Source organism: Colobus angolensis, unplaced genomic scaffold, assembly GCF_000951035.1.
Source record: "Colobus angolensis palliatus isolate OR3802 unplaced genomic scaffold, Cang.pa_1.0 Scaffold5, whole genome shotgun sequence".
In the NCBI taxonomy this organism is placed as follows: Eukaryota; Metazoa; Chordata; class Mammalia; order Primates; family Cercopithecidae; genus Colobus; species Colobus angolensis.
The window spans coordinates 22,417,646-22,442,787 of NW_012118487.1; the positions used below are offsets into that span (position 1 = coordinate 22,417,646).

General features: G+C 38.7%; 2 protein-coding genes across 4 annotated transcripts in view; one reads left to right on the plus strand and one right to left on the minus strand.

Moving 5' to 3' along the window:
- The window catches only part of KLHL2 (kelch-like family member 2), a 122,001-nt gene that overhangs the window by 20,992 nt on the left and 75,867 nt on the right, over positions 1–25,142 (minus strand). The window contains 3 exon segments of the mRNA XM_011959671.1: positions 2,428–2,577; positions 4,185–4,301; positions 7,342–7,451. Coding sequence (XP_011815061.1) covers positions 2,428–2,577; positions 4,185–4,301; positions 7,342–7,451 — 377 coding nt within the window.
- On the plus strand, positions 21,854–24,073 carry LOC105524413 (putative glycerol kinase 3). 3 transcript variants are annotated; one of them, XM_011959669.1, is made up of 2 exons: positions 21,854–23,785; positions 23,873–24,071. In XM_011959669.1, exons 1-2 carry the CDS (start codon positions 22,120–22,122, stop codon positions 23,881–23,883), a joined length of 1,677 nt encoding a protein of 558 aa, XP_011815059.1. In that variant the 5' UTR covers positions 21,854–22,119; the 3' UTR covers positions 23,884–24,071. The 3 variants fall into 3 exon arrangements, with proteins under 3 accessions (XP_011815059.1, XP_011815060.1, XP_011815058.1); XM_011959670.1 differs by having other exon boundaries at positions 21,854–23,782; positions 23,873–24,062; XM_011959668.1 differs by having other exon boundaries at positions 21,854–24,073.

The window sequence follows — 25,142 nt, forward strand, 5'->3', positions numbered from 1 at the left end:
TCTAAAAGTATAACACAGCTACAGGAGTCCTACTCCAAAACCACAACCAGAGAAGCCCAGAAACAAAGTAAACAATGTAAACACACCATCACAAAACAGAAAGTAAGTACTTGATAGGCTTTTACCGAGAACTCTAGAAGGTTTCAAAAATGACATGTTTATTCCAGAAATCAAAATGACATGTTTATTCCAGAAATCATTTTCACTCTAAAGGTCTCTGCAGCATAGCTAAATATAGGAAAGTCTGAAGGTGTCAGAAGAAGGAATACACAAGAAGAAATTCTTTTTTACAAATATGAAGTATTTAAAAAGTATTAAAGATATAGCACATTATTTAGAAGGAAGTTGCAAAGTGTAACATAAAACAATAAAATAAAATAAATGGCAACCTTAGAATTGACTGCCAAGACTGAGCAATTTTTATCAATGGATTATTTTGTAAGAACAAAAACTGACACCAAAAAAGATGGACAAATATGAATTAATGAAGACTTAAAAGATGGGTACTTATAAAAGCAGGTGTAAGGGTACTTGAAAACTGTAAACATGTATAAAATCAGCAGACCCACCATGAATACTGAGGTATTAAGGGAATGAGCTAATGTACTTACTAAGCCACTTACAATTATTTCTGAAAAATCTCAGAGAACTGAGTATAGATCAGAAAATTTAAAGAAAGTAAATACCAATTTTCAAACCAGGATAGGAAGTGAATGCCTTGTAAATGCACTTTGTTAAGTGATAATAATTTTGAGTAAAAATTAAGAAGATTTTGAGAAAAGCATTTGAACTTCTAGGGGCCAATAAATTAACACACAGAAGGATGTTTAGAAAGTCATGCCAAATTTGAATCCATTTGATCCTCAACCTCATCAGATGTTATATGCCAAATTACTTATTTTGGCTTAGATAATAAACATAATCATATAGAATGAAACTTTCTACAGACTGTGTCAGTGGCTGGGTACTTCTAACAAGGTGTCACCAAGAGAGTTCTGAGATCAATTCTAAATTAAAGCATTTACTAATGATCTAGAAAAATAAGTCAACAGCACCCTGGCAAATCTGCAGTTAGTTTTAAATTGAGAACTGCTGTTAGTAATAGGCAAAACGGAAAAACAATACCAATATAGATTTGCAGCAATTAAAAATGTAGACTCCAAAGTAAAACTTAGAAAAATATTAAATACAAGTATTAAAGTGAAAGAATTTAAAAAACATAATCCAATGGAAAGGAGAGAGTAATAACTAAAGACGATATATGAAAACAAGAGAGAACAGATTCTTATTTCTTAATCCAGCATTGCCCAAAACATATACAAGAGTTAAAAATAAATACATAAATAAAGTTTTTACATTATGAATCATTCTGATGAGCCCACGCACAAAATGGTGCTTAAAGTATTGGTCGTACTATAAAGATGTAAACAGAGCAGAAGGAATTGCCAACAGAGACAGAAATGAGGGGTTATTTCATAAGAAAAACTGAATTGGTAAAACATGAATAGCCACAGCTAAAAAGACCAAGGTAGAATATAAACATTCACATAGGAAAACATGAACACGAGAGACATGGGAAGACATGGGAATGTATGCTGAAGCGGCTACACATGATGTGCAGGGAACCATCAGATGGTATACAACAGGGAACAGCAATGAGATGAAATGAACAGGCTATTTTATCATCCGTAGTTCTAACGTGTAATTCTGTGAAACCATGGGGTCTTCCGTTATTAAATAAACACCTAGCTTACAAAGAAATCTTTCTTTTTTTCTTTTTTTTTTTTTTTTTTTGAGACAGAGCCTGTTGCACTGTTGCCCAGACTGGAGTGTAGTAGCACCATCTCGGCTCACTGCAACCTCCACCTCCTGGGTTCAGGTGATTCTCTGCCTCAGCCTCCTGAGTAGCAGAGATTACAGGCACCTGCCACCACACGTGGACAATTTTTGTATTTTTAGTAGAGATATGGTTTCACGATGTTGGCCAGGCTGGTCTCGAACGCCTGACCTCAGGTGATCCGCCGGTCTTGGTCTCCCAAAGTGCTGGGATTACAGGCATGAACCACAGCGCCCCTGGCCTACAGAGAAATCTTTCTACCCGGTCTGATTTTTTTGGACTATAATTAGAGTTTTCTACTATAATTAGAGCTAATAAAACTCAGAGGGGGACAAAAACCAGTTGTCTTCTGTTCTAGAAGAGTGACATCATGCAGTTTATAAAAATTAAATAGACCAAACAATCCACACCCTTAACATATAAAATCAATAGAGGTTGAATTACATACACTACAGTGCATTCTTAGGCACATTTTCTCTTGAAGGGAAACTAAAACAAATAATAAATCATGGAAATTCAAATAAGCAGAGTACTAACAGCTTCACTACAAGCCTGTCGCATGAATAACAAGCATGAGCAACAGATCCTACTTTGGGAAGGTTCATGGGTGTCCTCAGCCGGGTCCGGACACTCTTCATTAATATACGCTGCTCTGTTGGCAGCAAATGATACTTCATTGCTTCAATGAGGTAATCTTTGCAAGCACTGCTATTCTTGACCAATGCTTCCTCTTCAACCCTCTGTAACAAGAAATCAGACACACCCCCTGAGGGTAGGGCTATTTCATAATTAAATTGCCAAAGAAAAAGAAGTAAAGGAGAGGAAAAAAGCAGTAACTATATCCTTTAGTTTAGTCTAAAAGTAAATGAGGAAAGTTTATAAATACAACTAAGAGAAAAATAAATAAAACCAAAAAATGCTCAAGTATCTGGCCTCCACAGAAAAACATATATAGGTAATAAAAAGAACTGCAATGAAAAATGATAAACTTCAGTGTTAGCTATGGAATATGACGAACTCTTTAGATATTATATCCACCTGTTAATCTTTAACTTTTAAGTCAAAAAGTAAGCAAAACAAGAAACAAAATTTAGATAACTGCATCCTTCAGGAGAAGACAATACTAATAAGTTAATGATATCTTTTTCAAACATAAGTGGGCAAGTAAAATATCCCAAAAAGAGATTAGAAATACCTTAAAGCAATGTACCTATAAATCTTGTGCTGCCTAGCCTGACCTCAAATGCAGGACAGGCTTTGAGGTTTGTTTTCTTTTCCTTTTCTTTTTGGAGTCAGAGTCTCACTCTGTCGCCCAGGCTGGAGTTCAGTGGCGCAATCCTGGCAAACTCCACCTGCCAGGTTCAAGCAATTCTCCTCTCTCATCTTCTTCAGTAGCTGGGACTATAGGCGCCTGCCACCATGTCTGGCTAGTTTTTTGTATTTTTAGTAAAGACGGGGTTTCGCCACATTAGCCAGGCTGGTCTCGAACACCTGGCCTCACGCGATCTGCCTGCCTCAGCCTCCCAAAGTGCTGGGATTACAGGCGTGAGCCACTGACCGTGCATGGCCTTTTGGATCATTTTCTTAATACCAGAAGACCCATGATTACACGGATCACAAAAAGTAATGAGGTTTCAAGAAAGCCTAAAATGTTCAAATCTAATTTCTTAATAAATGATTCTTTCAATGGTTTCAATGATTAAAATAATGCTGAAATGTTCCTGGTGGGATTCTAATAAAAAAAGAACAAATTTAAAATTATTTGGAGACCACTAAAGAATCATTTATTCATATTTATTTCAAATAATGTTTTCCCTCAGTTTAGAAATAAAGACAGAAATCAAATGCATGCCACTATTAAATTACAAAGTAAAATTAAACAGTATTTGGGTCAGACCTCAGAATTCCAGGTCTGCAGGGGAATCAGAAGAGACTATCAAAAGAAAAAAACAGTAAAGAAGATGCAAAGCCGTGACAGCCACAGGGACATTTATTTATATGTATTTAAACGACCACAAATACTACCTTGATAAGCGCTAGTACTTGCTTACCCAAATCAAAAAATAGGGGCAAAAGCAAATTGCTAAGAATGGGGAATGGTTGTAGCATGCACCTGTAGTCCCAGCTACTCAGTAGGCAGAGGTACAAGAATCACCGGGAGGTGGAGGTTGCAGTGAGCTAAGATGAAGCCACTGCACTCCAGCCTGCAGGGTTCTTTACTGTCTTCCGTCCTGTACTCCACAGATCTGCATTCTACAGCTCTTATCACTGCTTGACAGGGATCTACATGCTGTCAGTCCAGTGACATGGTGCTGTGTGGATTCGTATGTTTTGCATATGCATTTACCTGAACTAAATATTCCCGAGGAAGCAAAGGTAACCGTACATGTTCCATCAGTCGGGCCATAAACTCTTGTCTCACATCCTTGTCATGGTTCACCCATGCTATTACTGCTTCAAATACCTTGCAGAAAATATAGGAGAAGAAAAAATAAGAAATGAGTTGTGTACCAAGACAGCTGGATAAAATATGAGACTATGTTTTATATACAACTCTTGCTAAGACATCCAAGTTTAATTCACAGCTCAAATGTTTCCAAAATCCTGACTTGCAAAGTACTTACAAAGCCATTCACCCCATTTCTTTTCTGTTCTTTTTTTTTTTTTGATTTACCCAAAATAATAAAGCAAAGTGATATTCTGGAATGAAAATCATGTACCCTTAGAAACAATTCAAGTTTGGCTTTTCCTTTAGGTTTACAAACAAATATTAGACCATACACATAAATTGAAGGTTTGTACAACAGATCAACTCAGCTCTGAAATAACATAATATACTAAAATGTAGTATTTTGAAAATTTTTTCTACAAATTAAAAAATAAGGGCATTATTATTTACAATACATAATTGTGAGAAAGCTAATAAGCTAATATGAAGACACTGTTTGTCTACATAATTTCCTTCTCAACTGATGAATATATCACTTAATAATCTTTAAAGGTTTGCAGGAAATGTTTGACAAAATGCAAATGGATAACTGTGACCAAAAATAGGTTATTTTGATCCAGGAATAAAGCAAGAAACTAAAAATAATGCACATTAAAATTAACACCCCTCTTTAATTCATTCTGTCAACAAGTATTTATCGAGTGTCTCTCTGTGCCAGGTGCCAGAGATTAAGTGAACAAGATAGTCGGCTTTCTGGCAATTCTATCTAATATTTCTCAGTTCTGTCTTCTCTCCCCCCTGCTTCTATCATCCCACATCAGAACCTAATGCTCACTAGTATGACTTCAACATCCTCTCATCTGGCCCTCACCTCATTTTTGGTCCATACTGCCCACCACCACCATGACAGCTCATCTCCAAAGATAGCCTCCTAATAAACCACATCTCCCAGATCCATACCCTTATATAGTAACCTTTCACACTGAATCTAAGCTGGCCCTGTGTAACCAGTAGAGTGTAGAGGAAGTGACAGTGTGTGATTTCTGAAGGTAGGTCTTAAACAGCCTCACTACTTCTACTGTGCTCTCTTGAAATGCTCATCTGAAGGAAGCCAAATGTCATATAAGAAGTCTGGCTATTGAAACCACCACACCATGAGAAACCCATGCAAGTTACAGAGAAGAAAGGAGGGGAGAGAAGGGAGACCTAGAGAGAAACCAATCAACCCTGAGCCCCAGAGCCATACAGAAGCGAGTAGAAGAGCCACCTTGGACATCACAGACCCATAAGATGCCATGTGCAGAACTGAACCTCCAGATCTATGGCTCCAGTAGAACCATGCCAGATATCTCCAGCCATCTGGGTCACCTTAGCTGAGGCCTCAGACACTGTGGAGCAGAGACAAGCTGTCCCTACTGTTCTGCATGAATTCTGACCATAGAATTGTTAGCATAATAAAATGGTTCTTGTTTATGCTTTCACACTTGGCAATGACTTGAGTAGCAGCAGAAAACCAGAACAGCCCTCATGATATTTCTATAACGCAGGTTTTAGCACGGTTTTCTCCTCTTGCTTAAAACCCCTTTAAGGCTCACTACAATATAGTTAATTTTCTTTAACATAGCTGAGAAGATATTTTATTACATCATCTTCCCATTTTATCTTCCACCAATGTCTCATATTCTAAACTCCCATCATACTGAATATATTGAATACAATTATTCTTTCACACCTCTTTATATTTGTATATTCTGCTTCTTCTACCTGGAATGCCCTCTGCATTCCCACCCATCCCTATTTCTCTGGCAAACTCAGACTCATTTTTAAAAGACTTGAAATATACATCTGAACCAAGCTGAACTACCATCCCCATCCCTATCCCATTCCTGGAAAAGTTAAATGCTCCTAAGGCACCCTTTACAGCATTCTGTAATCAATTATTTACTCTACTGGTTGTCCCACTAGTCTATGAGTAACAAATTCTATTTTGCTAACGTTCTCTTCTCTAGGAGCCCATGGCAGTGTCTAGTACATGGTAGGCACTCAATACATGTCTATTAAGTGTGCAAGTAATGTCATCTTCCTCTGTATTTCTAGGATGCTAAGACTATATATGTCACAAATGCTTTCATATTTTTAATACTGTAAATATTAAAGTAAATGTGTCTTTTACCTCCAGGTGAAATGAATATCCTTGAGAAAGAGAATCAGAATTTACACAACTTGAAATGCAAAGCACACAAAGGAGAAACTCAAGTTTCATTTCCTCTAAGTACAGCTTTTGTGCTCTGATTCCCATGTGCTACAAAACCCAACCAAAGAAAAACAGCCCACTAAAAGGAGCTTGTCTCTCCAACTATATGAAAAGTGCAGGTGGATGACAAAGGTAATCTAAAATGTGGAGAGACAAAAGACTACAACCAGAAGCAGTAGCTGCACAGAGAGAGAGGGAGAGAGGGAGATAGGAGGGAGGGAGGGAGAGAGGGAGAGAGGGAGGGAGGCAGGGAGGCTGAACGGACTGGCAGGGGTGAGGTATTATGTCACAGAGAACCAATCTAAAGGAAGGTGACAATCAAGAATGTTCCGTCTAGAACTACCAAAACTTCACCATCCTAGGTAACCTCTTTCAACTCAGAAGACAGGGAAACTACTTTAGTGACAAACATTATGTTCACATCATAATTCCTATAGGCATCGAGTTGTAGGAAGAAACTGCTTTCCAAAAAAGCATTTGTTTCAGATAGTTTAATGTGTGCAAGCTCCTGCTGTGGAGGTCAAGTACAAAATTGTAATGGCTAAAAATGTAGGGAATCTCCCACGAAGTGAAGACACAGAGTAATTTACATAGACAATCAACAAGTCCTGAGTTTCTTTTTTTTCTCCTGGAATCTTTTCCTGAAGTAACTAGCACGGAGTTTCTTAACTGCCAGATGAAACATCACTGGCTGTCACTGCACATACAGGATCACAAAGCTACACAAAAATGTGAAATTAAAAAAAATAAATAAATAAAGGGAAACATCATTGCACACTGGGAAAAGAAAAATCTCCTTACCTTTTCTTCTGAAGAAATGGTAAGTTTGTCGCTTGAGATTAAGCTGCACACTTGTTCAATGCCAAGATTGAGAAATTCTTCACTAAGTACGACATCTGCAAAATGTTGCTCTGTTTGGGAATTAAAAAGAAAATCCATTAATATCAACGTTCCATTATCATAGTTTCAAAATGCTTAAAAAAGGTTTTTCTTAATTTAGTCTAACTTAAGAATGAGAAAACCAGTTGCACGCCTCCAGGCAAGAACTAACAAGACAAACCCAAAGAAACTTATAGATACCTGGGGATGTACCTTCAGTGATTTGTTTATACAACAGCACAGCAGCAGTGCAAGTAGGGAAGCTGCCTTAATATACAGGCACTTAGTTGAATCACTCTTGTTTTACATGGTGGTATTTTAGGCTTAAAAAATATATTCCTTATATGGTATGACACTATCAGTACTTAAATTTGGAAAACCTTTTGATTATATAAATCAGATAAAGAACATGATGTTATATTGTCATATCCTACATGTCACATCATGTGAAACATTAGAGGGTTTTTCCTTACAGAGTAAGGAAAAAAGCCTTGCTTTATTTGGAAACTAAAGAAATCTCAAATGCTGGTCAATCTGAGCATATGACCAACATTTTTTTAAAAAGAGACAGAACGGGGCCGGGTGCGGTGGCTCATGCCTGTAATCCCAGCACTTTAGGAGGTAGAGATCACCTGAGGTCAGGAGATTGAGACCAGCCTGGCTAACACAGTGAAACCCCATCTCTACTAAAAATTAAAAAAAAATTAAAAAAAAATAATTAGCCAGGCATGGTGGTGGGCCCCTGTAGTCCCAGTTACTTGGGAGACTGAGGCAGGAGAATGGCATGAATATAGAAGGCAAAGCTTGCAGTGAGCCAAGATTGCGCCACTGCACTCTAGCCTGGGCGACAGAGCAAGACTCCGTCTCCAAAAAAAAAAAAAAAAAGACACAGAATTGGTTTATGACACAGATAGCTCTGAATTCTAAATAAACATTTTACTTCAGGATCAATTTCCAGGATTTTATGCTTCAACCCATTTCCAGAAACTTGTAAAATTAGTAATTCTTAAATACTTAAAAAAAATTTTTCCCTTGATTTCACAAATACGACCACTCTTCCCAAGGGGAAAAAAGATCGCTTCTTGGCCTTTTGGCTAACATCAAGTGTAGTATCTGTTCTTATCAGTTTAATATAAGATACGTCCTCCATCCAAGGGGGGAAAAGACTGTAAGTGTAATGAGTGAAAAACTTACAAAGAACGAATCTTTTATAAAATAACCTTTCTTGCAAATCCACTTCACAAGGGAATGTGGTAGTTCGGGCTGCGGAGTCAGACATAGCAGGGTTGAACCCCAGCTCTGCCACATGCTAGCTTGTACAACCTTGGGCAGGTATGTAATTTCCCTAAGCCTTGGTTTCCTCATCTGTAAAATGAGGATAATAAAAATAATAATAAGATTGCTGTGAGGATTAAATAAGCTAGTGGTTTATAAAGCACCTAGAACTGTGTCCGTAGAGAGTAAGGATTCAATAATTTAGCTCTTGTTAATATTCTCAATTCTAAAGTAAAATTTTGCTAGAAAATCTAGGTTAATTTCTAGGTCATCACAATGAACCATATTTATTTCACCTTATAAAATCCTTATAAATAGGGTTTATAAAACTGTTTTATAAGGTGAAATAAAAGATTCATTTCAAATATGTATTTCAACGTCCCATAAAAAGGAACAGTTGGCTTCCCCTTCAATGATATTTGAAAAATAAAATCTGCATTTTCATAAATCTCATGAAAAACTATTCAATTTACAAAAGGTTGGCAGGGCATGGTGGCTCACACCTGTAATCTCAGCACTTTGGGAGGCCAAGGTGGGCAGATCACCTGAGGTCCGGAGTCCAAGACCAGCCTGGACAACATGGTGAAACCCTGTCTCTACGAAAAATACAAAAAGTAGCCCGGCAGAGTGGCTGTACACACCTGTACTCCCAGCTACTTGGCAGGCTGAGGAGGGAGGATTGCTTGAACCTGGGAGGGGGAGGTTGCAGTAAGCTGAGATCACGCCACTGCACCCAACCCTGGGCAACAGAGTAAGATTCTGTCTCCAAAAAAAAAAAAAAAGTTCACCCCAAGATAACTGTAAAAATAATAAGCAGCTCTAAAATGTTTGTATTTACAAACTTTTTTGAAATTCAAAAATTTTTTGACACACAACTGTTTGAAACTCAGACTTGACCAAGCGAGGTACTGCACTGAAATAAATATGAAATTGAAGATGAAAATGACAAATACAGTTGGATTTCCATATGCACAAGTTCTACATCTGCAGATTCAACCAACCAGTGGTTCAACCAATCTCAAATCAAAAATATTGAGGAAAAAAATAACAATACAATAAAAAACAACTATTTACATAGCACATACACTATATTAGGTATTATAAATAATCTAGGGATTATTTAAAGTATATGGGAAGCCGAGTACAGTGGTTCACACCTGCAATTCCAGCATATTGAGAGGCTGAGGCAGGAGAATTGTTTGAAACCAAGAGTTCAAGACCCTGTCTCTACAAAAAATTTAAAAATTAGCCAGGCACAGTAGTGCACATCTGTAGTCCCAGCTACTTGGGAGGCTGAGGCAGGAGGAGTTTGAGGCTGCAGTGAGCTAGGATCACACTGCTGCTCTCCAGCTTAGGCAACTGGGTAATGACTTGTCTCTTTAAAAAAAAAAAATTAAAAATAAAGTATATGGGAGGATGTGCACAGGTTGTATGCAAATACTACCCCATTTTATATAAGGGACTGGAGAACCCACGGATTTTGGTATCTGTTGGGGGTCCTAGAACCAATACCCCATGGATGTAGATACTGAGGGATGACTATAGATCGAAGCAACAGAATAGAGAGCCCAGAAACAGATCCCACAAAAACACAGTCAACTGATCTGTGACAAAGAAGCAAAGGCAATTCAATAGAGAAAGAACAGTCTTTTCAACAAATGATGTTGCAACAACTGAACATGCAAGACAGTAAATCTAGACACAGACTCCACCTCTCACAAAAATTAACTCAAAATGGATCAGCGACTTGAATGTAAAACACAAAACTTAGCTTTTAGAAGATAACATAGGAGAAAATTTAGCGAACCTTGGGTATGGCAATGACTTTTTAGATACAACATCAAAAGTATTACCCATGGAAAAAAAATGGTTAAGTTAGACTTCATTAAAATTAACAACTTCTGCTCTGCAAAGGATGCTCTTAAGAAATTAAAAGACAAGTCACAGACTGGGGAAAAATCTTTGCAAAACACATAACTGATAAAGGACTGTTACCTAAAATATAAAAAGAGCACTTAAAGCTCAACAATAAGAAAATAAACAACTCAACTAAACAATGGGCAAAAAGATCTAAATGGACATTTCACCAAAGAAGACAAACACAGATGGCAAGTAAGCATATGGAAAGATGCTCAATATTACATGTCATTAGAGAACTGCATACTAAAACATCAATGAGATACCATTTACATATCTATTAGAATAGCTAAAATCCAAAACACTGACAACACCAATGCTGACAAGGAAGTGGAATGACAGGAACTTTCATTCACTGCTGGTAGGAAATCAGTTTGGCAGTTTCTTCCAAAATCAAACAAACTCCACCCCCTGGGTTCAAGGAATTCTCCTGACTCAGCCTTCTGAGTAGCTGGGATTACAGGTGCATGCCACCTCACCCAGCTAATTTTTGTATTTTTAGTAGAGACAGGGTTTCACCATCTTGGCTAGGCTGGTCTCGAACTCCTAACTCAGGTGAACCTCCAGGCTCAGCCTCCCAAAATGCTGGGATTACTGGGATGAGCCATCGCACCCAGCCAGATTACAGATTTTAAAAAGCCATCATGACTAATTGCAATAGTACCTTCTATATCTAAAATATAATCCCACTAATTCCTGGCTTTACCAGAAGTTTATATAAAAAATATTATATGCTAAGAAAGTTTTCTTTATACGCTAAGAAAAAAGTGAAAACTTTTTCAATAGTTGAGTTTGTTTTTTAAAGACTGAACATATTTAAACAAACAAACAAACAAAAAACAAGGTTCTTTATATTAAGAGTTCCAAAGTAGGCCAGGTGCAGTGGCTCACGCCTGTAACCCCAGAATCTTGGGAGGCTGAGGAGGGTGGGTCACTTGAGTCCAGGGATTCAAGACCAGTCTGGACAACATAATAAAACATCATCTCTACAAAAAATAAGCTGGGCATGGTGGTGCATGTCTGTAGTCCCAGCTATTTGGGAGCCTAAGGTAGGAGGATCACCTGTGCCCAGGAGGTCAAGGCTGCAGTGAGCCACGATCGTGCCACTATACCCCTGCCTGAGTGACAGAGTGAGACCCTGTCTCAAAAAAAAACAAAAAACAAAAAACAAAAGAGTTCTAAAATAATGAGAAATAAATTCATTTTAATGAAAAGCTGGCAAACAGTATATAAATTTAGAAGCATTTATGTATACCAACTTGGAAATTCAGACAGAAAACATAGCAGCCACTGAACAAAAGAGAAGCTAACATAAACCTCTTTCTATCCGTTATAAAAATATTTTCACCTTCAAAATGTATGTCTACAGTGATTTTGGGTTAAGCTGCTTCTGCATATTTTAAATCTGAATCGAAGCAAGAGATTGCTGGCCTCCTTATGCTTTTCATGAGGGAAAAGAACTCTCCAGTGGTAACAAACGTAACTGAGAGAACATAACTTTTCCCTACTGTGACTACGTGTTGTCTTAGTCTCTGCTTCACTGATCAGAAAAAAATGGACTTGCTAAAAAGCCAACTTGGTGGTGATTTTTTAAAAGTCAGCAATTACATAAATGTAGAAGGGCATTAGTAAACTCTATCCAAAACCAAGTCTGGGATCTAAATTCATTGTGTATTCTTTCCTAGTGTATCAAAGAAGGTTAAGAGGGTAAGGAAAATAGTCAACTATTACAATTTTATTGACAAAACCATAACATAGCTATCACTCAAACAAACACCAACCCTTCACCACTTGCAAAAAAAACCACATTATCCTAAAGGAAAAGTGAAGAAGAAATATTCAAATTAAAAGTAACTTTCATTGTGAACATATACATGTTTTTAAATACTTCCAATTCTCAAATACTTTTATTTTCTATTGGAACAATCCCTCCTCCTTAGAATAATTTTTAAGTATTGGTATCTAATGTTTACATTCTTATACTGAGCTTTCTTTGGAAAGGATATGGTTAATATACACGGAGCATTACTAAAATATAGAGGGCACTATTTGGCAACATCTGGAGTAAATTAGTTTACTTTAGGGCCTACCTTTCTTCTATTTATATTAACTGTATATTTCTTCAAGTGTTCTACAGCATTAACTGATAGGCAATTTAATGAGATTGTTGCTTGTAACACACTTCCTACGGACCCAACACTTCACACAGTCAGGAAGCACTAGATGACTGGCAAAGTCACTCTAAGATATGCATGGAAAATTATATAGGAAGAAAGGCAAGAAGGCTAGTGCAGCTCACCTGTTATTTTACATGTTCTTGATGCAAATAAATCACTATCAGTCTCTCTGGTGCTTAGTTCATGACAGTAAGTGCTCTTATACTACCACTAGCACTAATAAAAATGATATAACATGAACATTCCTTCCCTGGCCTCAAGCCACAAAACCACAAAGATCAAAGTTAAAAAAAAAAAAAAAAAGCAACAACCCTATTATGAAACAGTATGCTATTTCACACTGCTGGTGGGAGTATAAATCAGCACAATCTCTACAGAGAGCAATTTTGAAATCTCATCCTACAATATACTTGACCACTTATGAAATGACACACTCTGAGTTATTCACTGTAGCATTGTTTTTAACAATTACAAAAGAGAGTTCCTCAGGTAGACACTAGCTTAAAACATAGTATATCCATACAGTGGAATATTCTGCATCTGTAAAAATGAACAAGGAAGCTCATAATATGAAAAAAGCTTTAGGAAATACTGTCAGCTTAGAAAGGAAGCAGGACAGATGTGGGAACACATTTTTTCAGTGGCTAGATTGTTTGTTCTATGAACCATGTGAAAGGATTACTTATTCTCTCCATGCAAGAAAACAAAACAAAACTGAGAAACTAATAATAGTGATTATCTTTAGAGGGAAGAGAAATGAGGAAAAAGAGTAAAAGGATGACTCTTTCAAGGTATACCTTTCAAACACTTTTAAATCCTCATGTATATGGCAAAATGATCTTTGACAAGAGTGCCAAGACTACTCAATGGGAAAAGAACAATCTCTTCAACAAATTGTGCTGGGAAAACTAGACATCCACATGGAAAAGAATGAAGGTGGATCATATACACCATACACAAAAATTAATTCAAAATGGACTAAGGGTCTAAATGTAAGACTCAAAACTATAAAATTTCTAGAAGTAAACACAGGGGGAAAGTTTCGTGACACTGGATTTGTCAATGATTTCTTGGAAATGACACCAAAAGCTCAGGCAACAAAGATGAATGGGACTACATCAAAGTTAAAAGTTCAGTGAATCAAAGGACACAATAAAGTAAAAAGGCAACCTAAAGAAGAGAAGGAAATATTTGCAAGTCATGTATCTGACAAAGAGTTAATATCCAGAATATAAAAATATCTCCTACAACTCAACAACAAAAATCAAATAACCCAATTTAAAAATGAGCAAAGGACTGGAATAAAAGTTTCTCCAAAGATGATATACAAATTGCCAATAAGCATATGAATAGATGACAGATGTTCAATATCACTAATCATCAGAGAAAATACAACTCAAAACCACAATGAGATATTACCCCACACCCATTAGAGTGGCTACTACAAAACAAACAAACAAACAAACCAGAAAATAACAGCTGTTGGCAAAGATGTGAAGATATTAGAAACCTTGTGCACTATTGGTAAGATTATAAAATAATCCAACTATTATTTTAAAAAGCATGGAGGTTACTCAAAAAAAAAGCATGGAGTTTACTCAAAAAATTAAAAAATTAAAAGTTGGATCATGCTACCATATGATCCAACAATCCCACTTTGCTGTATATATCCAAAAGAATGAAAAGCAAGGTCTTGAAGACATATCTGTACACCCATGTTCACAGGAGCATGACTCACAATAGCAAGAGGCAGAAGCAGGTATCCACTGATTAATGAATGAATAAGTGAAATTGGTATACACACACACTATATATACATAAAATTCCTTAAGAAGCAAGGAAATCCTGTCACAATGCAACATGGATGAAGCTCGAGAACACTATGCTAAGTGTGGTGAGCCAGTCACAAAAATAAAAAAATATCGTATGATTCCACTTATATGAGGTATCTAAAGGAATCAAATTTATAGAAACAGGAAGTGTAATAATACTTGCCAGGGACTAGTGGAAAGTGGAAAAGATAAGTTGTTTAAAAGGTACAGAGTTTCAGTTTGTTAAATAAAGACGTTCTAGAGATCTGTTTCACAACAAAGCAAATACTTACACATAACACTACTGAATGGAACACTTAAAATGGCTAAGTTGGTAAATTTCAGGTTACATGTTCTTTACCACAAATATTTTTAAAAGTTTGTAACCATTTGAAAACACTGGTGATGAAAATTAAAAAACAAATACAAAAACAAAACAAGCAACTAGATCCAACTACTTTCCTTTCCCAGTGAGAAAGGAAGTGTTGCTATAGACAGTAAACGCATGTCACTGTCTTGACTTCAGTGGACAAATACCTGCTCTGCTAAAAAAGAAAGATCACTGGATTAACATCCCTACATTTGGCCGCTGTCCTACCTTGTCAGCCTCCATACGAGACTTCTCAAGAGCAGATCTTAATACTGAAGCCTCTGTGTGCTGATGCACACTCACATCTTTATGTTATGGCATAGCCTCTGGCTCAATTTTACCTTGAAATAGTTCTTTGGAAGTCTTTTTCTTGATATTAGTCCTTCTCGACCTCTCTGCTGATTTTAACCTTAATGGCCTTCTCTACTGGTTAGGATTCTATGTATTTTTCTACCTTTCTGACCAGTCAATCTGCCTCCTTTACCTCCCCTAAAACTAGGTATTACTATGGTCCTGCCTGCCTTGAGCCTACTTTTGATGCTCCACTTGTTCTGTCTTAACTATCTCATGTACATTACTGTCCACAGTTATCTTTATTACCCTAATATTGTTGCTCCCAGATCCAACCTCTCCCCCAAACCCCAATGTTTGAATTTCTAGCTGTCTGTTAGTCTCCATATGAAGATGATCTAATCGTCATGGCTCTTTTAAACAAGACAGAGCCACCCACACACCATGAAACCAGTACCACATACAAGCAGTCCTCTAAAACCCTCACATTAATTACTACCTTGGGCCACTTACCTTGGCCTGTTTTGCGCTCTATAGTCTGACTTTTCATCATTGTGCATTTTTCCACTGATGCTGTGCTTCACTCTTTGGCCTGATACTTGACAAAGATTCTCTATGTCTGTTGATATTCTTCTCAACATAAATCAAGTGCTTCCTCTGGCCAAGCTGTCTTTGGCTACTGTTAAACATCTTGCCCAATCTGAGAACCTTTAAATTGATACTGCACTTCACTGCTGGCTCTCCCTCAAGCAAACAAGATGAGGATATACCTACGTTTCAAACCGTCTCAGTGCCCTTCTCCAGACACCTGTTGGACCTCCCATGTTCCCTTTGTGTCCTAATGGCTTCACTCTGATTCTAAGGCTGAATGAAGTCTTAGTCACAGTCATTCTCACATCCCTCCCTCTCTTTTAAACAATAAAATTTACCACCTTAACCATTTTTAAGTGTAAAGTTTAACAGTGTTAAGTATATCCACACTGGGCCAGGCACAGCGGCTCAGGCCTGTAATCCCAGCACTTTGGGAGGCCGAGGCAAGTGGAACACCTGAGGTCAAGAGTTCGATACCAGCCTGGTCAACATGTTGAAACCCCGTCTCTACTAAAAATACACAAATTAGCCAGGGATGGTGGCGTGAGCCTGTAATCCCAGCTACTTGGGAGGCTGAGGTAGGAGAATTGCTTGAACCCAGGAGGCGGAGGTTGTAGTAAGCCGAGATTGTACTACTGCACTCTAGCCTAGGGAACAAGAATGAAACTCCATCTCAAAAAAAGTAGTATATTCACACTGTTATGAAAAAGATCTAACATTTTCATCTTGCAAATATGAAATTCATTAAATAACTATACTTTCCCTCGTCATCCCAATCTTTTTTTAACCTCTAATGTGAATTGTTTCATAAACCCTGTTAATTCTTTCTCAGTAATGCCATAAAAATGGTAAGACTTAATGGTATAAGGGATCTGAAAGGTCACCTGACACAGCTTCTATAATATGTATGTGTAACCTCAAAAAGTTTCACAATAAATGGTAATCTAGCTATAGTTTACACACATCAACAGATGGCAAGACAGTCATATCATCTTCGAACACTTACAAAGTTTGGCTCTGTGTCCCCATCCAAATCTCATCTTGTAACTCCCATAATTCCCATGTGTTGTGGGAGGGACCTGGTGGGAGATGACTGAATTACGGGGGCAGGTCTTTCTTGTGCTGTTCTCATGACAGTGAATGGGTTTCACAAGATCTGATGGTTTTAAAAATGGGACTTTCCTCGCACAAGCTCTGTTTGCCTGCTGCCATCCATGTAAGATGTGACTTGCTTCTCCTTACCTTCCACCATGATTGTGAGGCCTACCCAGCCATGTGGAACTGTTAAGTCCAATAAACCTCTTTCTTTTATAAATTGCCCAGTCTCTGATATGTCTTTATCAGCAGTGTGAAAATGAACTAGTACAGTAAATTGGTACCAGTAGAGTGGAGTGCTGCAGAAAAGATACCCAGAAATGTGGAAGACTTTGGAACTGGGTAACAGGCAAAGGCTGGAACAGTCTGGAGAGCTCAGAAGAATATGACAGAAAAATGTGAGAAAGTTTAGAAGTCCCTATAGATTTGTTGAACGGCTTTGACAAAAATGCTGATAATGATATGGACAATGAAATCCAGGCTGAGGTGGTGTCATATGGAGAAACTTGTTGGGAAACAGAGCAAAGGTGACTCTTGTTATGTTTTAGCAAAAAGACTGGAGGCATTTTGTCTCTGCCCTAGAGAACTGTGGAACTTTGAACTTAAGAGAGATGATTTAGGGTACCTGGTGGAAGAAATTTCTAAGCAGCAAAGCATTCAAGAGGTGACTTGGGTGCTGTTAAAGGCATTCAGTTTCAAAAGGGAAACAGAGCATAAAAGTTTGGAAAATTTGCAGCCTGACAATATGACAGAAAAGAAAATCCCATTTTCTGAGGCAAAAGTCAAGACAGCTACAGAAATTTGCGTAAGTTACAAGGAGCCAACTGTTAATCACCAAGACAATGGGGAAAATGTCTCCAGGGCATGTCAGAAGCCTTTGCAGCAGCCCCTTCCATCACAGGCCTAGAGGCCTAGAAGGAAAAAGTGGTTTCATGGGCCGGGCCCAGGGTCCCTGTGCTGTGTGCTGCCTAAGGACTTGGTGCCCTGTGTCCCAGCCACTCCAGCCGTGGCTGAAAGGGGCCAACATAGAGTCCAGGCCATGGCTTCCAAGGATGCAAGCCTCCAGCCTTGGCAGCTTCCACGTGGTGTTGAGCCTGTGAGTACACATAAGTCAAAAATTGAGGTTTGGTAACCTCCACCTCAATTTCAGATGTATGAAAATGCCTGTATGCCCAGGCAGAAGTTTGCTGCAGCGGCAGGGTCCTCATGGAGAACCTCTGCTAGGGCAGTGCAGAAGGGAAATGTGGGGTCAGAGACCCCGCACAGAGTCCCTACTGGGGCACTGCCTAGTGGAGCTGTGAGAAGAGCACCACCATCCTCCAAAACCCAGAATGGGAGATTCACTGACAGCCTGCACCATGTGCCTGGAAAAGCCGCAGACACTCAACACCAGTCCCTGAAGGCAGCTGGGAGGTAGGAGCTGCCCAACACTGTGGGAACCTACCTCTTGCATCAGTGTCACCTGGATGTGAGACATGGAGTCAAAGGAGATCATTTTGGAGCTTTAAGATGTGACTGCCCCACTGGATTTTAGACTTGCATGGGGCCTGTAGCCCCTTTGTTTTGGCCAATTTCTCCCATTTGGAATGGTTGTATTTACCCAATGCTTGTATCCCCATTGTATCTAAGAAGTAACTAACTTGCCTTTGATTTTACAGGCTCATAGGTGAAAGGGACTTGACTTGTCTGGGATGAGACTTTGGACTATGGACCTCTGAGTTAATGCTGAAATGAGTTAAGACTTTGGGGCCTGTTGGGAAGGCATAATTGGTTTTGAAATGTGAAGATATAAGATTTGGGAGGGGCCAGAGGTGGAGTGATATAGTTTGGTTCTGTGTCTCCACCAAATCACATCTTGTAGCTCCCATAATTCTCATGTGTTGTGGGAGGGACCCAGTGGAAGATGACTGAATTTTGGGGATGGGTCTTTCCCATGCTCTTCTCGTGACAGTGAATGGGTATCATGAGATCTGATGGTTTTAAAAATGGGAGCTTCCTTGTACAAGCTCTCTTTGCCTGCTGCCATCCACATAAGACACGACTTGCTCCTCTTTGCCTTTCACCATGATTGTGAGGTCTCCCCAGCCATGTGGAACTGTTAAGTCCAATAAACCTCTTTCTTTTGTAAATTGCCTAGTCTCAGGTATGTCTTTATCAGCAGCACGGAAACGGACTAATACGAACACTTACTATTAGAAGCTCTTCTGTATGTTGCTCTAAAATCTTTTTCACTCTTATATTGTAACACTGATAATTCTGCCACCACAATAAACAGAACAAGATTAAATTCCTCAAAATCTTACAGCATTGTATTTTCCCAAATTATCCTTCAATGGTCTGTACAATCCTATGTCCTTCAACCACTCCTTGCACAACATGATTTGGGGTCTTCATCATCACCCTCGCTATAAATTCAGGGCTCTAGTGCATTAGTCTCTCTCAAAACACTGAACCTAAAAATAAACTCAATTTCATAGCTATGGTCTGATCTGGACGGAACAGAATAGGATAATCACCCTACACCTTTCTGGATATGATTACATTATTGGTTCCCATTGAATATACCATCAACTAAAAGCCTAACATCTTTGCATTCGTTTGGTTAATAAAAGCCTAACACAACACAGCCAAAGTGAAAAATTCTTCCTTTTCAGAGAATGAATTCTTTTTCAGCCTACTGTATCTCAGTAAGATACAGTAAAAATCAGCAGCTACTGCACACTGGCTATAAATATGCATACACTAAAATGTACCTACAAAGAATTTATCTAAACTGTAATGCTAAAAGGCAGGTCATCTCAGAGTGTAATCTGTTTCCTCCACTTTACTCAGAGTTAGTTCCCATATCTATGATCTTGCTTCATTCACCTCCTCTCTATGTTCATTACCCTAGTTCTAACCCTATTACCAACCTCAATTATTGCTTCCAAACCTTTCACCCACATATTCACTGGACATCTTGTTATGGATCATAGCTTGTGACATTAGTAATTTACCTTCAGTAGTTCACCACTGGCCACTGAATAAAGCCCAACATAGTTATACTGACGATTAATCATCAGTTTCTCTCTCTGAACAAATACCATAACTGCAATAGGGCACAATTCCCAGTAGTAAAGACTATGTCATCAATATGCTATATACGTTAAACACATAAACTACACACATATGTGTATATATATATGTATCCTTCCATATATGTATATGGAATATACATTTCATTCCTCCCATAATGAACATATATGTTCATTACTCTCTAGAGCAACTGAACTTTTCTGTTTCCCTCCAGGAAATAAAATAAGCTAATCATGAAATGAAAGACAGTTCCTAGAATTCGCCATACCAGGTCAAGAGAGAGCATCAGGGCCGGGCGCGGTGCCTCACACCTGTAATCCCAGCACTTTGGGAGGCCAAGGCAGGTGGATAACGCGGTCAGGAGATCGAGACCATCCTGGCTAACACGGTGAAAACCCATCTTTACTAAAAATACAAAACATTAGCCAGGCGTGGTGGTGGGCGCCTGTAGTCCCAGCTACTGGGGAGGTTGAGGCAGGAGAATGGCAAGAACCCAGGAGGCGGCGCTCGCAGTGAGCCGCGATCTTGCCACTGCACTCCAGCCTGGGTGATGGAGGGAGACGTCGTCTCAAAAAAAAAAAAAAAAAGAGAGAGAGCATCAGGTTAGGACCCTCATCCCAAATAAGTGTAATAAAATCAACAATATAAGTCCCAAGTCTTATTTGTATTTGATTTCTAAATGCCAAGCACCTTTTTGAACAAAATTAAAATGCCATGATGGGTCTCCATAATTCCTCTATACTCAATGCAGAGTCCCATTTGAGAAGTGAGGGCAAAAGTATGAATAACAATAGTATCTTAGATCCACAAGCAGCTTATCCCTAACAGACAAAGTGTTTTTGGGAAAACAGACATATCTCTGGTCTTCATTTTCCTAATTAATAAAATGAAAGTGTTGGACTAGATAACTGCTAAGATTTCCTATAACATTAATATTCTGTGATTCTTTGACTTTCAACACTATTAATCTTTAGGAGAAAAAAATCATATATGTCTCCAGCAGTTCTATTAACATAAGGCAGTTTTAATGAAACCTGAAAACAGTTAACTCATGTAAGCAAGAAAAAAACCTGTCAACAAGGCACAGCAGAGACTGTATGTCGTTTACTAAGGAATAAAGAGGACCATAATGAATGTATGAATATACAAATAATTAACCCTTTCAAGAAGCGTCATTTGAGTTGGCATGACTTCAGCTAAAAAGTGCTGGGTATCAACTGCTTTCACAGTTCTCCAAAGGAAGAATCTTCTGTATCAGTAAATTAACATTGCAATAGACCCTTGAATAATCAGCATCTATTCTTTGGCATGCAAATCCCATGGCTAAGGCTAGTAATACTATTATTAAAACCACTCACTCAACACAAATTTCTTTCAAGAGGGCAGTATTCAAATCATGAGCTTATTCTAACCAATGTTTATTCCAAGCAGTGATTCCTAGCCTAAATTATAGAAAGGTGGGCAAATGATTGAAGTAAATTTTCTGTAGAAGAAACTTATAAAAACTGGTTTTACAGAGAATAACGCATATTCCAAATATACTTAATTAGGGTGTGAGTTTATTGTTACTGGACTACAAAGTTAGATTATAAGCAAGGGTTAAATTGCATTGAGCCTGTTATCTATCACCCACAACAGTGTGGGCAATGCCGGGCACATAAAGAGGATAGCTTTGAAATGATTGACTACTGGGTCTGGGCTGAACGGTCAACAGTTGGCTGGAAGAACAAGGGCCAAAGAGCACAGATTTATGAAGAAATACAACAGAATGAGAAGGCACACATGTAGTCGAAACCAAGGTGGAAACCCCAGAGTTCTAAATACCAGAAAGATCCAACAGATCCTGGAACTGTAGTCTAAGGTGATGAATGGGTCTGTGGGGGGAAGATGAGGGTTACAAGGAGCTATGAAAGAGTCTCACGTGAGCCAACAATATAGATTCTAAAGGCGTTGATGGCAGAAGAAACAAAATACACGGGGAAAGAAAATCTCAGTGTTAAAGACAGAAGTATGCCCGGAAGCCAAGAGAGAAAATGAGCTGCACAGAGAACGCAGTAGCCCGCCAGCCAGCCAGCAAAGTGAGGCTGGTTCAGCGGACATGCGCGGCCTCGCTCTTTGGACTCGTCACCCGCCCCTCCCCCTCGCGCCGCCGTCACCCAGGAAACAGGCCGCAATCGCCGGCCGACATGAAGCTGGTCTCATGGCAGCCTCCAAGAGGGCAGTTTGGGGGCCGCTGGTGGGGGCTGTGGACCAGGGCACCAGTTCGACGCGTTTTTTGGTTTTCAATTCAAAAACAGCTGAACTACTTAGTCATCATCAAGTGGAAATAAAACAAGAGTTCCCAAGAGAAGGATGGGTGGAACAGGACCCTAAGGAAATTCTACATTCTGTCTATGAGTGTATAGAGAAAACATGTGAGAAACTTGGACAGCTCAATATTGATATTTCCAACATAAAAGCTATCGGTGTCAGCAACCAGAGGGAAACCACTGTAGTTTGGGACAAGATAACTGGAGAGCCTCTCTACAATGCTGTGGTGTGGCTTGATCTAAGAACCCAGTCTACCGTCGAGAGTCTTAGTAAAAGAATTCCAGGAAATAATAACTTTGTCAAGTCCAAGACAGGCCTTCCACTTAGCACTTACTTCAGTGCAGTGAAACTTCATTGGCTCCTTGACAATGTGAGAAAAGTTCAAAAGGCCGTTGAAGACAAACGAGCTCTTTTTGGGACTATTGATTCATGGCTTATTTGGAGCTTGACAGGCGGCGTCAGTGGAGGAGTCCACTGTACAGATGTAACAAATGCAAGTAGGACTATGCTTTTCAACATTCATTCTTTGGAATGGGATAAACAACTCTGCGATTTTTTTGGAATTCCAATGGAAATTCTTCCAAATGTCCGGAGTTCTTCTGAGATCTATGGCCTAATGAAAGCTGGGGCCTTGGAAGGTGTGCCAATATCTGGGTGTTTAGGGGACCAGTCTGCTGCATTGGTGGGACAAATGTGCTTCCAGATTGGACAAGCCAAAAATACGTATGGAACAGGATGTTTCTTACTATGTAATACAGGCCATAAGTGTGTATTTTCTGATCATGGCCTTCTTACCACAGTGGCTTACAAACTTGGCAGAGACAAACCAGTATATTATGCTTTGGAAGGTTCTGTAGCTATAGCTGGTGCTGTTGTTCGCTGGCTAAGAGACAATCTTGGAATTATAAAGACCTCAGAAGAAATTGAAAAACTTGCTAAAGAAGTAGGTACTTCTTATGGCTGCTACTTCGTCCCAGCATTTTCAGGGTTATATGCACCTTATTGGGAGCCCAGCGCAAGAGGGATAATCTGTGGACTCACCCAGTTCACCAATAAATGCCATATTGCTTTTGCTGCATTAGAAGCTGTTTGTTTCCAAACTCGAGAGATTTTGGATGCCATGAATCGAGACTGTGGAATTCCACTCAGTCATTTGCAGGTAGATGGAGGAATGACCAGCAACAAAATTCTTATGCAGCTACAAGCAGACATTCTGTGTATTCCAGTGGTGAAGCCCTCGATGCCCGAAACCACCGCACTGGGTGCTGCCATGGCGGCAGGGGCTGCAGAAGGAGTCAACGTATGGAGTCTTGAACCCGAGGATTTGTCCGCCGTCACGATGGAGCGGTTTGAACCTCAGATTAATGCTGAGGAAAGTGAAATTCGTTATTCTACATGGAAGAAAGCTGTGATGAAGTCAATGGGTTGGGTTACAACTCAATCTCCAGAAAGTGGTGACCCTAGTATCTTCTGTAGTCTGCCCTTGGGCTTCTTTATAGTGAGTAGCATGGTAATGTTAATTGGAGCAAGGTACATCTCAGGTATTCCGTAAAACCTACCAACTCATGGATTCCCAAGATGCGAGCTTTTCACATAATGAAAGAACCCAGCAATTCTGTCTCTTAATGTGATGACACTATTCATAGACTTTGATTTTATTTATTAGCTACTTGCTGCATGACCCTCCAAGTAGACCTGTGGCTTAAAATAAAGAAAATGCAGCAAAAAGAATGCTATAGAAACATTTGGTGTTTTTGTTGTTGTTGTTGTTGTTGCTTAACATCCACAGTTAAGGTTGGGCCAGCTACCTTTGGGGCTGACCCCTTCCACTGCCATAACATCCTGCTCCTCTAAGATGCAGGATGAATTCGGATCCTCACCATTGGAATCTTCCATCAAACAGACTCAAACACTGTTGGATCAGGATTTGGGTCTCTGCATGACATATACTTGATTAAAAGGTTATTAGTAACCTGTTAAAAATGAGCAGCTCTTTGCTTTTAACAGACACCCCAAAAGTCTTCTTTTCATAGTCTTCTTTTTCGTAGTAGAAGATGGCAACACCGTCACTGAATGTTTGAATAGAAACCTCTACTAAATTATTAAAATAGACATTTAGTGTTCTCACAGCTTGGATATTTTTCTGAAAATTATTTGCCAAAACTGAAATCCTTCAGATATTTTCCATGGTCCCACTAATTATAATGACTTTCTGTCTGGATCTTAAAGGAAAGGATACTTTCTTTTTTCTTCCATCTTTCCTTTATATATTTTTTACTTTGTATGTATAACATACATGCCCATATATTTTATACACTGAGGGTAGCCCATTTATAAATTAAGAGCACATTATATTCAGAAGGTTCTAACAGGGCTGGTCTTAAGTGAACCACTATATATATAAATGTTGGAAAATGGCTGTATACATTTTGGGGCAACAGTTATGCATAATATTTACCAGGAGAATTTTTTTCTTAAAGAGCCAACATTTAAAATTTGTTTTACGTCCATAAAAGAAAATATACTTTATTGTGACTGCAACTATATCTCTTATCCCTTACATTTTTATTTAATTGTCTTAGCTTAAAAAAAGAAGAAACTGTGGAATACTACAGTAAATATTGTTTTCAAACACAAGCAATAATTTAAATAGTTATTTTTCTTTTGAATTAATTTTACACATATTTTGGATCCTATTGAGGGGATAAGAGGATGTCAAAAGAGTTAAATACCTAAGTAGAAAAAAATATAGAAATAAAGCCAAGAGGCCGGGCGCGGTGGCTCAAGCCTGTAATCCCAGCACTTTGGGAG